We start from the raw sequence: 17,598 nt of genomic DNA, 5'->3' as shown, positions 1-17,598 counted from the left end.
CTCCCTGGGGAGGCTGTTCTAGTGATGGATTGTCCTCACTGTAAAAATTTTTTTACTTATATTGAGATGAAGATGTATCTCTTCTCTTATACCGAGATGAAGACATATCCTATATGAAAAGGAAGAAATATCTTACCCTATACAAGATGCTTTCTCTCAAAGAGAAATATTGGGAACAATACATTCTTCTAAAACACAGCCCAAAGCACACAAGGTGTTGTCTTTGCTAAAGGCTGTCACCCTCTTCCTCCCCAGGAACTATCAGCATGTTCAGCTGTGCTAAATGATGAGGGCTTTCTACATCTATTAATGGAAAAACCTTGTAAACTCATATACACGATTTGCTTTACAACTTTCTCAGCTCACAGCCTTCTGTTCTTTTAGAAAACAGGAATAACCACCCAGGGGCTTGGTGTCTGTTATGTCCTTCCACCTTACACATTAATACTCACATCAAAGATTTCAAACCCGGCGATATCCAGGACTCCAATGAAGAACTGTCTTGGCAGCTTAGTGTCCAAGGTCTTGTTGATACGGACCACCAGCCATTTGAACATCCGATCGTACACTGCCTTAGATAAGGCTCCCACAGCATACAAAACCTAAAACACATGTTTCACAACACCACTCTGTGAACACAGGGATTTCAGTGCCTGCTTCAATCCCTGCTTATGGTTTAAATGAAATGTCATGGTGGTTCTTATGACCACCAAGGCATACTTAACACAACACATAGCTTCTCCCATCACCTGTGCTGGCTTTTTGTCAAACCATTGTTATGTATATGTACGTATACTAACACATACAAAAAGTGCTAGTAAAGTACCTCTTGGGAAATAGCCGGAGAGCAAGTTGCAAATATTTTAATGCCTTACATTGCTGTGGAAGTTAGGTACCAGAAAGCTCACCGGCTGGATGCCAGCCATGATGCCCAGAGCTACTGCCAGAATAGGGGAGGTCTGTGTGCTCAAGTTGCTCATTGCCATTTGCTTCTACTTGTTGAGGGATGCTGTGGCATAAGCAGGCGATAAGAAGAGTCCATCAGAAGTCTCTTTTTAGCCCAGGTGCAACCACACCAACAGGATAGACTTCTCCCCAGCAGTTTTCTAGTTTCTGAGCCTGTACCACAGCCTGTCTTCAAACAACAGATTTCATGTTAACCAAAATGCTGCAGCATTTTCTACAACACTGTCACAGCTGCAGCGGTGCTAACCCTAGGACTTCTGTTCCCTGAATTAGGAGGTACCTCTAAGTGGGTATTACCTTTAGCTGATTGAGGTCACACAGAGCTTAAAATTACATGAATAATGAATGAGTGATGAGTGAACAAACAATCCATGGCTCAACTCTTCTCGGTAACTGTTCTCATCCAGAATTAGATTTCAATCCCCATGTGGTTTTCCTGCACCTGATTTCTTTGAGTGGCTGCTACTAACACATCAGAAAAACAATCCTATTGAAGGCCAGACACTATGCTTTTGGCAATCTGCCAGTTTCCCTCACTTTCACTGTCTGTTCCCCCAAGTTTGGGCATGTAAAATGAGAACAGGTACTAGCAGTATGAGTTAGTATTTCTAGCAGCTGCCTGTCTCCCTGAGATGTTACAGATGAATCCTCAAGGCCTGCAGGACAGTTATCCAAAGACCCCAAAAGCTTCTCCTTACCTGTTCAACACTTTGACCTTTGGTCACATACTCGTTGCCAACTTTCACTCTTGGGTGCAATAAACCCTTAATTAAATCGGAGGAGTTGATTCCCATTAGGTAGGCAGCTTTATCGGCACCTGATCAAGAGAACCGAGGTTTCAGCTGGTTTAAACTTCCACATGGAAGCATGCCTGGCCAAGAAAAAACATTAAGTACATCCACTTCCAAAGAGAAACTGGATAAAGACCTTGGGGTTTTAATGACGTGTGTTAGGCGTGCCTGTGCTTTTTTTTTTTTTTTTTTTTTTTTGTGGTAGAGAAGGCCATCTAGCTGCCTTAGACCCCAACCGCTGCGAGAACCTTGAGAAACGCCTCAGGCACAGGGAAAAGGACATATCTCCACACTGGTTATAGATTTCAGGTGCAAGAGGAAGTAAAGAAGCAAGACATGATGACATGTAAGAGACAAAAAGCTAAGACAACAGGTTTTTACAACCATTTTGTTCAAATGGGCACAAAAACAGAATTACATTGGGTTACTCTGACTGTTTCTATTCACCTTCTACTAAATCAGGTTACCCACCGCTGAGTAAGCCACTGCTACAAATAAAGCACAGCGCTCTTGGCTGAGCAGGACCTACACGGTGCAAGATGAAAGCAAACAGCCTGCTTCTGCTGCAACGCAATGCATGGTACGTGCTGGACTTCTGAAGGGAAGGAGTAATTTGAGGTGTTACTCTTACTTTCAGTGCCATCAGCCTCTGCCTGCTCTTCTCTGGGCCTTTGTTTGAACTTCATGTTCCCAAAGTGCATGATGGCACCTGTGAGCTTGTAGGAACCAGACTTCTCATCGGGCACAAACCCCAGGATGTCCATGGCTTGCTGTGAAGAGAAGTGCAGGTGTTTTGTCACTTCCCTATTCAAAAGCAACAGCATTTTGCAGCCTCGCGATCTACCTTTGCCGGGCAGACATTACCAACCTGCCAAGGGGCGTTATCACACAAGGCAGCCGCTGGAACACCCTGAAGGCCAGCAGTGGCTGGGGAGCAGGAGGAGACCTCCCTTCACCTAGCATTTTATACATCTAATTATAAGAATGTTGTGCCCGTGGGCATTACATGGAGCAAGGCCAGATTCAAGAGTATAATAGTTTATCAGGCCTCGTGCTTCGCAGTATGAACACATGCAATTAAGACCCATTTCTGCTTTCACTTTAGTCCAATAGTTTCAGTGTCAGAAGACAGGCTTCTGCCACCACTTTTCCTCCCCCCATGCACCTCATCTATGAGGCACAAAGCCAAATCAATACAGGCTTACATCCGTTGCCAGCAGTTCTTCTCCATCATCCAAGTTGTCTACTGTAACTACTCCTTGTGAGCAGAAGTGGTAGTCGTATGGGTTGGTAGATACCAGTAGCATATCTGTAAAAGAACAGCCAAGGTCAAAACTACCCTCCATTCAGGATATCCCCCAAAAATGGAGATGGAAAAAGCAACTCTGACATACATTTGTCTCTGCACAACTCTGTATAAAGTTGTTTTCTGTGTTGTTTGTGGTTTGTTTTGGTTGTGGTTTTTTGTTTTGTTGTGTTGGTTTTTTTTTACAGCTGCAGGGCAGCAACCAACTCTCTTCTTCTATTATTCCAGAAGACCAAGATTTAGAGAAAGCGTGAATAAAAGGAATATGGGAATGCTGCATGCACATCCGTTAAGCCTGTTTTGCAACATACTGAGTTCGTCATTTCCCATCTAGCCCTACTCTCTGCCTTGCATGCCTGTAGGGGTAAAAGTCCCATCAAAGTACAGAGGAGAAAAAGGTTTTAGTGTGATCCAAGACAGGGACAGTGGACACGGTTTCCCTCTTTTATAACAGACTCGCAAAAATAGCAACTTCCAGGACTCTTGGCAGAAGACACTTGGCTGTTGATGAACAAAAGTCTGAATGTGGGTGTCTCTTTCTCCCCCTTTTCCTTTTCCTTCACATCTAAACCCCAGAATGTAGAGTTGTTTCCTAGAAAGCTAGCTGGCTCCAAAACTACAGGGAGAGTCCTGCTTCCCTAAACCAGCAGAAAGTTTCACCCACATTCAGCAGACCAAGGTTTGCTCTAGATTTCAATCTTTTATATATGTACACACATGCCTACATTTCTAAATATGTGCATATGCATATACATATATGCCTATCAATATATGTGTATATATAATAATATTCTAAGTCTGTTTAACTTTGCTATATAGTCACGGTTAAGTCCTCATTAACTACATTTATATTTTTCTATATTTATGCTTCTCTATATTTAGATACCTATGTGTTTATATACAAACGCATACATTTCATGTCTACCAAACAGAAGATCCCCATCGGTTCCAGCCCCTTGAAGAGCCTGCAGGCATGCTCCTGCTGGCCAGAAAGGGGTGTGCTGTTGTATACAGACAGATGATTTATAAGAAAGAGCATATTTTCCCAGCACAGGGGTTCGCATAGGAATCTCAGTGCAATGCTTCTTTGTAATCTTTCCCGTAATCACCGTTAATAAGGCCATGTAAGAGCTAAGAAGGTTAGGGACCTCACCACACACCGTCAGGATAATAAACCTTCAAAACAGATTATGATTGCTATGGCTTAGTAGGAGTTTAGCAGAGCAATAAAGTGACTCTTCAATGTACTTTATAAAATGTGTTCCTTCAGAGCACAAATTAAAGTCAGCAAACCACATCACTTAAAAACTAGTGATGGTTTTATTCAAAGCTCTGGGGTTGGGAGCAGAGAGAGCACATCTGCTCCCTGCTCTCCTCCAGCAGGTCTGTGGGACTGCGTGCAGCCAGGGGAAGCTCAGAAGGGGCAGTCACCACAAAAATCAGCAGCAGGCAGCTTTGCGTATTCTCTCTCGCTGCACGACATGCTAGGATGCCAGTTTAGGCATTTGGAGCAGAAAGAAGAAACTATCTTTTGTTCATGGACTTATAAGCAAATCTCTTTATACATGAAAATCTGGGCAATTAAAGTTTCATCATCACAAATGCTGTCAGAGGCACAGCATTTTCCAGATGTTTCGAGACCTTGGATCACACAAATTTGGTGTGACATCTTTTGCCTTCATAACGCTAAGTTTTAGAAGTCCTATCTAAGACTCATTCCCTTCAGACTGATCCGTCATACCACTTCACATGCTAGGGCACCTGCATCAGTGTATCACAGAAAAAAAGTCTCTGTTGCTGCCGTCGGAACAGCATCTTTAAAAGGCAGCTTTAAAAGAGCGCATCTGACAGTGGAAGTGCAGTTTAACCAAGTGGAAGCCCAAGGCTTGGCCCCTGCCCCCTCCTCAGCCACTGTCTGTTCAGCTGAAGTTTGACTCTTAAAAGCTGCGGCTCCACATGCTGCTTACCTAGTAACTCCGGCTTCTTTCCTGACAGGATTTGGTAGAAGATGTGATAGTCTCTTTCACCCGGTTGCTGGAAAATCACTCGGGATTTCTCCAATAAATCTAGTTGCACAAAGGAAAATTCAGTGAGAATGGCTCTCCAAGCTTTCCAGATGAGCAATTATATTTTGTAAAAGGAGGGAGTTTGCTGCTTACAAATCTCAATATCAGCAGATGACAGCTTGCCTGTGGTTCCAAAATGGATTCGGATAAATTTACCCTAATTCACAGAGAAGAATGTTCTAATTAGTGCATATAGTATACACAGAAGGAAACAAAGGGTGCTGCTTGCAGGCAATCACTTGGCCCAAAGAGCCCATTTATGCTAACTCCTTGGCTTTGCACGGGCAGATTTTCAATGAGAAGTATCAGACAATGATATTACGCTTTTCCAAGCCTAAATCTGTACGTGCAGCTATGTAATCAGCTTGCGGGGAAAGGATAACGGTGGACTTATCTGCCAGGCTAAGACAGGGGAACGCACGTGGCTTCCAGCTTGACGATGCAGGCTTGCTGCAGAGCAGGGCTCGGAGCAACACGCCTGGGCACAGGACACAGGCTGCTTTTTACGCTGCTCTTCATTTGCAGTCCTAACTGACGTGCCACTCTTTACATCAGATGGGTACTCTGATTTTACGCTGCTTTGCCCCCTATTTTTAATATATATTTTATATATATAATAATTTGCATATTCATCCCCCCAAATTCATAAAAATTGAGTCGTTTTCATTTAATTTCTCGTATTCAAACACATGAACTCTTTTAAATAATTAATTTCCATTCAGCTGACAAACTCCTCATACAATTGTGTAGCTTCTCACAGACGCTTACAACCCCTGACCCTCTCCACCCCTTCCCATTTCATTTTCAACTGGATTTCTTTGGGAAGCAAGGGCTACAAACTCAGGCTGTCATCCTCCTGCCATTTCTTCCAGACCCCCGAGCCAACGTCAGCCAGATGGGGCAGAGGCAGAGCTCCCGAGGGCATTGCTCTCCTGCAAGCCTGATGGAGGTGAGGAGAGGCCCAAGGTCATGTCAGCCCTGAGGACAAGCCGGGGGCAGCTTATTCAGCCAAAAAGGTAGATGGATGGTAGGGGGGTCAAAGGCAGGAGCACTGCTGCGTGTGTGGGTCTGCAGAGGGGGGAGATGTGGAGGGAGCAGGGACCTCGGTGCGATTCTGACCATTTCTGACACTTGATGACAAAGTAGAGCTATCACAGGGAGCGGGAATGACTTAGGCGGGTGGAAAATGTGGTGGAAAAATAAGGCTATGCAGCAGAGGTGGTCCTGGGGAAGACCTGCCATTGCAGCTCAAAAGGTTTCATAAAGCTAGGCTTTGCTTGTCTTCCCCTCACGTACAGTTTAAACAGTTATTCAGGGTGGATCTACCTTTGTTTCTTTTTATCTTCAATCCTTTCACTGGTTAGTTTTTCCTGGTTAGATCCTACTCTGTTACTTGTCCACTATGTGGAAATCCATCCATTATAATAGAAGAAATGAGAAGCAACTTACAAAGGGCTTACTACAGAGACGTTACTAACTGGCCATTGTTGAAGAGGACATCCTTGCCTTACGTTACAGACTTACAAAACGTGAGGAGTTGTCGTTTCTCAGAGTTTTGGCATTTCCAAAAGCTTCTAGGGCTGGGTTCGCTTGAATGATTTGATCCTCCAAGGTTCCCTGGAAACCAAGGTCGAAATACTATTGAGAAACCTACAGGCCACAAACTCAGCTGTCACCTCTAAGCCAGCCACGCATTCACTCCCAGAGAAAAGCCCCTGCAGCGATGGGATTAGCTCACCCCGGGGGTGGCACAGTGCGAATGGCATAACAGCATCAGCATCAGTCAGTTTCGAGTGCTTAAAAGGCCTCAAACATTCTGCTGCTCCCCGCTGTTTCGCTTTGTGGATCTCATATTTTATACCATCTGCATACAAAAGAGGTCACCGTGTCTTCCCATGGACCGTGGTGGGGACATCCACGTGGATGTGTGTAGGGCTACTGAAGGCAGTGACGAGCACTGAAACGCATTAGATTTGAAGGCACTCAGCACTTGTAATATTTGGGATTCTCGAAGATGAGAAAAGCATTAACTGTCACTTGCACAAATTTCAGTTTGCTGAAGCGAACTGCTTTATGTGCTTGGGCTCCAGGGGTCCTTCACCGGGGAACGGCGCAAAGCGAGATGCTGCGGTTTGTGACATGGACCGACAGAGCCAAGTAGCATTTGCACGTGGAAAAGATAAAATAGCAAAGCTGATGACTTACCCCAGTTTTGGTAGCTGGTTGCTGTCGAAAGAGGAACACAATGGAGGAAGGAAAAGAGAGAGAGAGAGAGAGAATGTGAGTACTAACACCATGGACGTTACAGAAGATAAAGATTAGCAAGGTCAGATGTCTAATGGGCACCAACGCACCAGCAGGACTTTTTGCAGGGCTTTTTGAATCCTTGCTTCCAAAAGCACTTGCAACTGTTTCTTTGCATTTACCGCACATCACAAAACAGCCAAGCGTTGTTCCTACCCAGCCTGCTGCTTTAACCTCCACTCCAAACATCTGCCTAATTTTGCTCTGGAGACGTTCCACAATGAACCCAAAGGCTAACTAACTGGACAGGGAGAAGAGACTGGTGCCAGGTGGTAAGAATAAAATAATGTAAATGCAAACAGACAAATTTTAGACTATTGGATCATGAACTTTGAACTCTTGGATTATTTGGGAAAAAGAAAAAAAAAAGGGCAATGATAATGAAAATGCCACCTGAGCTGATAAACTACATGGAATATCTTCCAGCTGCAGTATGTTATTTGCACGATTTTTCCCTGAGCACACCAGGTCTCAGACACCAAGCTCAGCACACACAGAATGCTGGCTCTGGACCACGCTGTCATGTGTTCAGAGAGCCCTGCAGGCCTTGTGTGAATGTATATTAAATTTTGGTGATGTGAGTTACGTGTACAGAATCTGAGCCTGGCTGAAATTTTGGCCGTGTAAATACAGTTCACAGGAATTGGTAAATTCACCACAAAAAAGCGTTGACCATTCAGGTGCAATGAAGCTCAGAGTGAACAAGCTCATAGCAAGATGAGATTAAAAGCAGCACAAATACAGCATTCACTGTGACCTTAGAAGGAACTTAGAAGCAGAACAATACTTATCCAAAGAAAAATACAGAAAAGCTGATTGAAAAAAAATACCTTTTGTCAAAATATTCCCTTTTTTGTGGAAAAAAAAAGGCTTTCAACAAAACAGACTTTTTGATGAGAAATTTTAATCCTAGTCCTTTTGAAGACTGCTCTCTATGTGAAATAAAAATGAGACTTCTTAATCATCAGTCTCTCATCTTTTGGCCAGCTTTAACACAACAATAAGCATATTTAACACACACAAAACCTAAAACTCCTAGGAAAAAGCAGCAGCGGGAGTGGTTTTGCTGCTCCCTTTGGAGGGTGGCACGTTCAGGCGGGCATTGCCCTGTGACCTTCAGAGCTGCATGCTCTCGGTAATGCCATGTAGAAACACCAGTATCTTTTCCCACCAGTTTCTTTTCTTAACCATGCCTGCCGAGGTCTAGCATCCGGGATGCAGACTTGTGAGGCTAGTGGTACACAACCGTGGGAGTCTGAGAGGAAAGAGCCACCAGCAGACTTACATTCTTTTTACCAGGCTCCCCCAGGGCTGCCACCGTGGCAAAGTACTGGATGACGCGTTTTGTGTTGACAGTCTTGCCAGCACCGGATTCTCCGCTAAAGGAAGGAGGAAGATAACAGAGGCATTGCTCAAACAGCTGTAACTCATCCTTCCACCCTCTGTCCTGCCAGCTACCCCCCCACGCAGGCTGCTCTCGGGACCGCTGACTCCCATTTCTGCAGCCTGCTGTTGGGCTATTTCCGTGGAAAGCAGATTAAAATGACTGAATGAAGAGGTGACTGCCTCTGACAGCATTCTTTCCGTGACTGGGCTCAGAAATCTCGTACAAACCCACACTACACTGAGCTGCCTTTAAGGGCATGAAGCTTTTGTTACAGGCACCCGGGCTGAGGATCTGAGGTACACCTACATAACTGCGAATGAGCTAGAAAACCTGCAGAAAAGTTGCACTAATTTGCCAGCATTATCCAGGAGCACATGCGAACTGTGTAGAGAGACACCCAACTCTCCATCTTTGATGCTTGCCAGGAAACGATGTGCCTCTTCTTTACTGCCTTGGTCAACTCCCTCCCTTTAGACGTGTCTACACAACATTTGTAACTGTAATTTGCAGCAAGAGCAACCACATTAAAAAGGAGTCTTCCGTGTCCGAAGAGGGCAGCCACAGCAAGGCAAACCCTGGAAGAAGCTTCTTTAATTGTCTACTGAGTTGTTTAAAAGCCTATTTGGGATGATCATCAGATGGGGATCAGGGATGGACCAGCCCCCATCCAGCCCTTGGCTGCTCCTCTCCCTCGGGGCTGAAGGCAGCCATCAGATGGCCAAATTGCCAGTAACTTGGCCTGGATCAAGTTCTGGGCAATTCAGCTGAGCTTTCAAGGGTCAGCTTGTAGTTCAGCAGGATTTTTTTTCTTCTAAGTTTTTCACAGCAACAGAGTCTCAAATCAGTCAAAAAAGAAGCACTTACGTGATCAGCATAGACTGATTCTCCCGATCTGTGGAGGGGGAGAGGGAAGAAAAAAAAAAAAAAAAAAAAAAAAAAAAGACAAACTTAGCAAGCTGTACAAATTGCTTATTATAATTGCAAACAAGTAGCAACTATTCTAGAATCAGTCCTGCAAAGACAGGAGGGAATCAGCTGACGCAGGGCTGGGAAGATGAACACTAGCATCACCTAGGCTGACCTGACGGGCAGCAGTGCCAGCTCTAGCCCTGCCCTCTCGTGTTCTGTCAAGTCACTATTAAAGACCTGTCAGCTGTGCACATTCCCCCTCTGTCTGGGAAACTATAAATCATGCAATTTCCTGTCATCAAAATGGTTTTTTTCTTACTCCTGACTACATCTTTGCTCACATCTGACCCTTCTGCTCCTGCGGTACAAGACCCACCCAAGCAATTTTGCTGTTTCTTCACTGTGTATGTACTCTTCTTCAGCTGGCCGTGCTGCTGGAAGGAACTTTTACAGTGTCCCCGCTGTTAATGGCCTGACCAGAAATAAGTGTTTATTAGAACATTTTGCAACCTTAATATATTATTAACCGAGTTCCGTAAGTGCTAAGTCATAGCAGCTTCTCAAGCTGTTGAGCCTAAATTCCTCTTTTCTTTCTTAATCCCAGTCGTTGTGACAGGCTGCATAATGGGCAGCCTGGCCATATGTCACCCTTAGCTGATGAAAGAGCATCACTTTGCTGCCACACACACCCCCTTTGCCCCGTGCTTTCTGTCCCCTCACAGCTGTGGCACTTCCCATTTTTTTAAAACCAGGTGACAGCGGGATGTGTTTCCACCAGGTCTCTTTGGGATTTACCCTGCTGCCTCCCAGAACCTGTGTGAGCACATCACTGCTGCCCTCTGCTGATACACTCTTTTTTTCCCAGTAATTTGAGGGTCAGGATGAGAAAATTTCAGAGGAAAATTCGGAGTTTGGTGTCACAGGGTCGCTGCTTGCGGCTGGTTCATGCGAGCGATGCGTGCACAGCGCCCTAGATAGCTGGCCTTCACTAACCTTTGCATAAATACATTTTACAAGCGTTAGAGTATTCTAACCGAGCATAGACTGACAGTAAGTTCAATTTTGAAGTTGGGAAAATACTTCCAGACCTTTGGGGCACAGCTCCATTTCTGTTACAAACTGATGGATTCACCCCATTCAGACACCTACATTTGTGCACCTTACAGATAACCCATATACAGAGCTCACTGCTACCACCAGTGCCGCAGGGACAGTCAGGGGAGTTAGAAAACAAATACATGTGTGTGTGTGTGTGTGTGTGTGTGTATATATATATATCTGTATGTAAAAATTGATGCAGACTGTTGAGCCCCTGCTGCTTGTAGAGGATTTGCACATTTGTGGCAGACTGCAGAAGCTCTTACAAACTTCCACTCTGTACCAATCACGCCAGTGAATAAATAAATGAATAAAGCAATACATGAATAAATAAAATAAAGTGGAACCAGATCGGAAAGCAAACAGGGCCACTTACTACGCAGCATGTCATGGTATGCGTTATCAGCAATAGAGAAGATGTGGGGAGGCGCCTCCGAGCGCCTCTTGCCCTTGTATGCAGCAACAACCTCCGGCTTGTAGACAGGCAGCCACTTGTAGGGATTTATAGTCACACAGAATAAACCAGAATAGGTCTGGAGAGGTGAAAAGAAACAAAGAAAGAAAACAAGAGTGAAAAATAAACGGAATAAAGGAATAAGAAGAAAAAGTCTTAGCTAACCGAGCAGGACACGGAGTTTCCAGCTTCTGATCCGAGTTTGAATTCTGACTTGACTTCCAGCCTTTGCTCTGAGTTTCTAACAGGCTCCCAGCCCGCTCAGTGACCTCCTATCAAACCGGCAGATATCAAACAGCTTCCCATTGGGGGTGTGTGTGTGTGTGTGTGCAATTTTCAAGATGACAGCCAGAAGCAGCCCCTTCAGCAAAACCAAGGGCCAGCAAACAGACCAAGGTCTGATTTTCTGCCTTGCTGCCCCACGAGAGTTCTTTCCTCTTGAAAATTGTCGCTACGAAGGAAAGAAAAGTAACAGCTTTGCTGCTTGAGCTCTGTTCTTAGGCAGAGGAACAATCTCCTTTTATTAATCTGATGTGAGCACCTTGGGGCGATTTCTGGTGGGTGTTCAAAAAGAGAGCAACTTCACAGGGTTATTCCCCAAAGCTGTGGAGCTTCTTTCAGCTTTTGGAGAAATACGGTTGGCAAAAATCTATTTTTGTAGTTGCTCTCTGGGCTATCTACATCAGTTAGCTGGGGCCTGGTGCCTCTGAGGAAGGAGGAGTTTGCAGCTGTAACCCCAGGGAGTCGCTGTTAGCTGGTGACTTTTCAGGTACTTGGTCCAGATCGAAGCAAAAATCTCTGAAGAAACGCAGTTATCAGGGGGACACGAGCACTATGTGTGCACGGATCAGTGAGCTCAATTAAGTTCTAAAAATCTCAGGTAAAATCCAGGTGCCTTCCCCCAAAAAATAGCATCAGGACCTGCTCCAGAATGGCTTTGGCATGAGTCCCGAGTCCTATTTTCTACAAGGGAAAGAAAACCCCCAGCCAGTGAATGGATTAAGGCAAGATGACTGATTTTCTACCGCTACTGACCTGCAAGCAAAACTACGCTTTAGGCTGTGTGTGCCCATGCAGGGGCTGTCAGAGAAGTGCAGAAAATGTTCAACAACCAGAATTTAAATGGGGAAAAGTTGAATTCGCTCCTCTGATGAACACCAAAAACCAGAACAGGGATGGGCTAGCAAACGTACAGAATCCCCTGACTCATTTCAGACACAACCGAATGCAGCAAATGGAGTAAAAGTCTGGCCTCATAAAAGCTACTGAAGCTTGTTCTGGTGCTGACAGAAATTATGTTAATGAAGTCACGGGGAAGGTACAGAGCAAGGGGAAAGGCCAGAGTGAAACAGGACAGATGTCAGCACTGAAAATGAAGGTAATAAGATTACTGAACTAAAGATAGAAAGGCTCATACTTAAAAGAAGTTGTGTGCGTGCTTGGAGTTCAAGGAATCATGTCTTAACAAAGTGATCTCCATGGCTGGCGCTGACATGGGTTAATATTAGGACAGTAAAAATAAACTAGGTCTCCCCAACGCCTTGACTGCTGAAAATACGCTCCCTGCCACCCCTCTCCTTGGCAAGCAAGCAAACCCAAGGAACTGGGCACCCCCTTGTTCATGGCTTTGTCTGCCTGCGCTCAGGCAGAAGCCAGCTCCAAGGAACTTCTTTCCCGAAAAGATAAGCAAGACGCTCGGTTTGGCCACTTGTCAAAGCTGCAGACTGACTATGACGAACACAACGTGTTCAAACATGACATCTGCTCTTGAAGCACTTCAAGAGCAATTTCTAAATATACCCTTGTAACGACCCTTACATAGATCATCCAGTTGCTGTAGCGCTTTCTCAGATTGTACAGCACAGACGCCTCGTTCAGATGGGTCAGCATAGCCATGTCCTCGATCATGTCAAATTTGGGAGGGTTCATGGACTGCACATCATCTTCTTTGATAGTCATGGTCTGCAAAGACAAGTAAGTACAGCAACACTGGAAAACACTGGGATTTTCTGTTGCTTCACACAGTTTATAGGAGAACGTTTTTGTTTTTTTTTTTTCTCTCTCTCCTGCAGAGGGAAGTCCTCCAGCTCAAACCTAGCTTTTGTACATAATTCCATTTGAATTTACCGCTACCACCACCGCATGGATGGGTTTCCCTTGGTGGTTTTTCATGTGTTGCTCTGATACGGCATCACTTACTGGGGCTTCCCGTTGGCAGCCCATTCCATGAAACAGGCAACTGAGCTTAAACAAGGACAGGTAATTTCTGGAGCTCGCTGCTCCAGCCCTGTTAGCCACGGATCAGACACAAGCAGCTCTGTACCCTTCCATCTGTTGTCTCCACGGTCACTTTGCCACCGCTGGTTTCTGTGATTTCAGCTTCAACGTAAGCTTTCTTGTCATCGGGAACCCAACATTTCTTCTTGCCTGTGAAATGAAGGAGACCGAGGGTTCGCAGCCTGGTGTCAGACAGTGACACCGTGCCTAGCTAAGCGAGATGGCTGCGTTATTTTTTCTGCACAAGGGACACAAAACCTCTGGGACCTCAGGAGATGGGCAGCGCCGGGGAGCTGCCTGCCAAAGCGGGGCTCCCAAACATTGTCTCCCCTTTGAAACTGCCACTTGGCTTCTTCTAGCTCCTTCCAGCACAAGGTGTCAAAATATTTCACAAATGCTGGCTAAGCCTCAGCCTCCACGGGAAATCCATAATCATTATCACCAGTGCGCAGATGGAGGAGCTGAGAGCCAAGCCCAAATTAAGGCGTTTGCTAAAACGTCACAGAGAAAATCGCAATCTGAGTGAGGAATGCAGCCCACATTATTCGCCTGCCAGCTATCAGATTTAACCTTGTTCTTGCACATTCTTCTGAGGTTTGTCTTGAAAATTAATAACTCACCCTGAGTTATGTACGTGGCTTTTTAGAGTTTGGAGTAGCTGCACTGGACTTTAGGTCTTTAGCTGCAGTGACTACCCTGAATAGCGAAATGCTGTGGTTGTGGGTGTATTTATACTTATGCTACACCTCAGGGCTCATAGAAATCCTTTTCATGAAGAATAAATTATGGAAAATGAAAAGCTAAGGTCAGATTGTCATACAGCCTGCAAATCAAACAGATGTAGAGGTACGACACAACGAGACGTCTTGTCAGGCCACAGAATCCCTCTCCTTACTGGAAGAACATCAGCGTGTGGTGTTTTTCTTCCAAGCGGACAAGAAGTGATCCCCCCTTTAGCAGAGCAGTACAAATACACCTATCTTCTAAATCTATTTACTATAAATTGGGAGATTATTTCTATTTAGTACTACCTGAGGTTTTTTAATAGCTTTGCAGAATAAAGAAACCAGAATTTGGTTCAACCAGCTGACTCTAACAGCAGCAGCAGCAACAACAGAGGCTTTGCATCCTGCTTTGCATCCTGCTTTGCATCCTTCTTTGCATCCTGCTTTGCTCTGGGTACCACAACCACGCCGGGATGTAACCCTTATCCCTCTGCAGCAGCTGCTGGCAGCATACAGGGCGCAGGCACTCACCATCGAAGGCGACCGTCTGTGCCATCATCAGCTCCTTCTCGCTCTTTCGGAGGAAGGGAGCAGCCTCCCCGAATTCCGACATGTCCATCATCTTGGCAAGGATTCAAGGTGGCACAGCTCAAAGAGGAAAAAGAAAGGGACGTGGTCTACCAAAGGAAGGAGGGGGTAGGGGGGTGGGGAAGAAAAAAATACATTTTGTGGCTGATCTGAGGCAATACAAAACACTCAGTGCCACATGGCAGGTGGCCGATCAAAGTTGTGATGAACTGGTAACGCAAACACCTGATGCAGATCTGGGGCTGTACAGCGTCCCTAGCTAAACCCTCCTCTGGCTCAGCCTTTTTTAAAGCCAGCCAGAGCCTGTGTGGTTCAAAACCTCGGTGTGGGTCACAGTTATCTCCGCAGGAGAATTTAATCTCTTCTTTGCGGCATGCATGGTGTTTTAAGTGCAGGAGGCACCACTTGAAGCTGTGATTTTAAAAGCCACTTACCGGGGGCCCTTTCTGGCCCCTTTCAAATTTGCCTGGAGCAGGGGTCTGCTCTCCAGCCGTCTCCCCAGGGCTGTGCCACTCAGCCACTTCAAGCATCACCTCAGGCGGGCGTTTTCTGGGCATCACGGAGCGAGGCTTCCTCGCTGCGAACGGAGAACGGCTGCAGGGGTGTGTGTTACGCCCTTGGTGCGGCTCCAGGGACACCTGCCCACACTTGTGCTGGAGAAAGCCAGCACCGGAGCTGGAAACAGCTCTGCTACCTGCAGCGTGCTCCTCTGATCGCACCAATTAGCGTGTTATTGAAAAAATGTTATTAGAAAAAAACGGGACTAAAACAGCTCAGGGAGGTCCCATGCTCGCACAGCTTCCCAAGTGGCTGGTACCTCCGAATTCACCAGCCTGGGTGTCCCCCTGCAGCAAGGCACGGTGGAGAAAAGTGCATCTGCAGTATGGGTGCAAGGGCTTTGTAGTTTTTTAGATTGATTTGAGCTTATTAGTCCAGCTTAATACCGACACTTGCAAGGCCATGGTGTTTAGGAGCCTTTTATCATGAAAGAGAGGGCAGGGGACATGGGGGTAAGCGAGACCAATTTGCTGGTTCATACTGCCAAGCAATTAATTTGATTGTTATGTATCCTATAAAGTGATCGTACAGCTATGGTTTTATTTTTCTAAATCTTTTTTATACACACACATATAAACACTTACACACATATGTAAAACACTCAGGGTGCTGTCCAGAGAATGTCTAAAAGAAGTTTCACTGCTAAAAGGTGTACAGACATGCACACAATTTCAGAATTTCAGATATATATTTTTTCTTTCGAGTCAAGACACCATTCGATTACTACTTGAAGCTGTACAAGTGGCCCTCAGATATTACCTCTTCCCTTACTTTATTTACTGTGCAATATTCGGAGCAGCTGGACAAATTTTCAAGAGTCCTATCAAGACAGACACTGTAGTCTTTCAAAATTAAATTAAATTTCTTTCTAACAAAATCCTGGTAGGGATAAAAACTCTCCATCAGCCAAGGCAGGTTTTTTTCAGCACATTCCTCCCAGGGAACGTGAAGCCCTTGAACAGCAGGACTGCCAAACATTTTACATTCAGCCCTCACCCACTGCTGCAGTATGAGCTTGAGACCTTCTTTCTTGGTGCTGTAGAGCAAAAACTTTCTTCTTCAGAACTAGCCTTAACTGTTTTTTTTCTTTTTTAAAGATTAAGGGCCTACATAAGCACAACCATCACCAATTATTTTAACATCATCTGAGCCGACCAAAATTCCCAGCTGGAGACATGACTCAAAACTAGCAGCATGGCAAAGCCTCTCTCCCATGGGGAGCGTGGAGCAATGGAATTACAGCAGTTCCTACCTTTAAGCAGAACAGCCTTAGAGCATGGAAGTGTCATTTCACATCAAATGTGAACATCCTGAGAAGCCACTCCAGTGTTAACCTCAAGGACTCGGGACAGATTCTCACAGGTCCTAATAATACACTGAATGCTGCAGACTGCTTCTGCGCAGCCCAGCTCCACGTGCAGACCTCTTAGGGACAGTTACTCAGCTATCTCCTTCTTATCTTTTTTCCACATATATTCAGGGGGAACCGCTGCAGCAAGTGTGTTACACTGTAAAGCAGCACTATGGCAGCTGGGAGAGAATTCCTTTTTTTTTTTTTGGATTTACGACAGAGGTGGGAGCCCAGGCAGCGAACACCTTGCAGGTACACAGAACTCAGTATGGCAAATCTGTGCCAGATATGAGAAACTGGAAATGTTGTTTAGTTTATGGTCATAAAATTATTTTTTAAAGGTAGTATAGTTGGGAAAGATAAGGCAGAGCGAAAGACATTGGCTTACCTTTCAGTCTGTTCTAGCTAACAACAAAAAGAGCCAGCCCTTGTATATGAACTTTGGAAGATGCTTGGAAACAGCTACTCCCTGTAGAAAGCCAATGTTGCTACACCAAGCTAAGTGGCATGCCCAGCACCGCTGACAATTTGGACTTGAAATTCAGACTTGCAAAGGTGGGACCTCATCCTTCCTTGCCGGGGCTGTTGGAAGAGCTGCTGTAATGCTAATGGTTCGCCTGCAATAGCTACGGCAGAGACACCCGCCTGCCTTTGCAAGGGAACCCTGTAATTCTCCAAGGGCTGTAACTCAGGTTGGATTAAAGAACTCCTTGGAGCAACAAGCTGCTTGAAATTGCAAACTGCGTAAGCCATCACCACTTGCAGCTGATAGACAGAAAATATGACTTGCAGGTACTGACTAATCAGTCCACCCACAT

At 45.3% G+C, this 17,598-nt stretch overlaps 1 protein-coding gene across 5 annotated transcripts in view; it reads right to left on the bottom strand.

Annotated features, from left to right (window-relative positions):
- The window catches only part of MYH15 (myosin heavy chain 15), a 72,221-nt gene that overhangs the window by 32,663 nt on the left and 21,960 nt on the right, over positions 1-17,598 (bottom strand). For all 5 annotated transcript variants that reach the window (XM_080376164.1, XM_080376161.1, XM_080376162.1 and 2 more), the window contains 14 exons: positions 14,815-14,960; positions 13,605-13,708; positions 13,100-13,243; positions 11,204-11,360; positions 9,685-9,712; positions 8,719-8,812; positions 7,335-7,355; positions 6,654-6,746; positions 5,223-5,286; positions 5,031-5,129; positions 2,963-3,066; positions 2,389-2,527; positions 1,665-1,783; positions 453-602 (listed from right to left, as the gene is read on the bottom strand). In XM_080376164.1, coding sequence (XP_080232290.1) covers positions 453-602; positions 1,665-1,783; positions 2,389-2,527; positions 2,963-3,066; positions 5,031-5,129; positions 5,223-5,286; positions 6,654-6,746; positions 7,335-7,355; positions 8,719-8,812; positions 9,685-9,712; positions 11,204-11,360; positions 13,100-13,243; positions 13,605-13,708; positions 14,815-14,905 — 1,407 coding nt within the window. In that variant the 5' untranslated portion in view covers positions 14,906-14,960. The remainder of the gene's footprint in view (positions 1-452; positions 603-1,664; positions 1,784-2,388; positions 2,528-2,962; positions 3,067-5,030; positions 5,130-5,222; positions 5,287-6,653; positions 6,747-7,334; positions 7,356-8,718; positions 8,813-9,684; positions 9,713-11,203; positions 11,361-13,099; positions 13,244-13,604; positions 13,709-14,814; positions 14,961-17,598) is intronic.

This window comes from Falco punctatus, assembly GCF_963210335.1.
Source record: "Falco punctatus genome assembly, chromosome: 2".
NCBI classification, from domain to species: domain Eukaryota; kingdom Metazoa; phylum Chordata; class Aves; order Falconiformes; family Falconidae; genus Falco; species Falco punctatus.
Note: the sequence above shows the minus strand (reverse complement) of the source record. Positions and strands in the feature narration are given on the sequence as shown.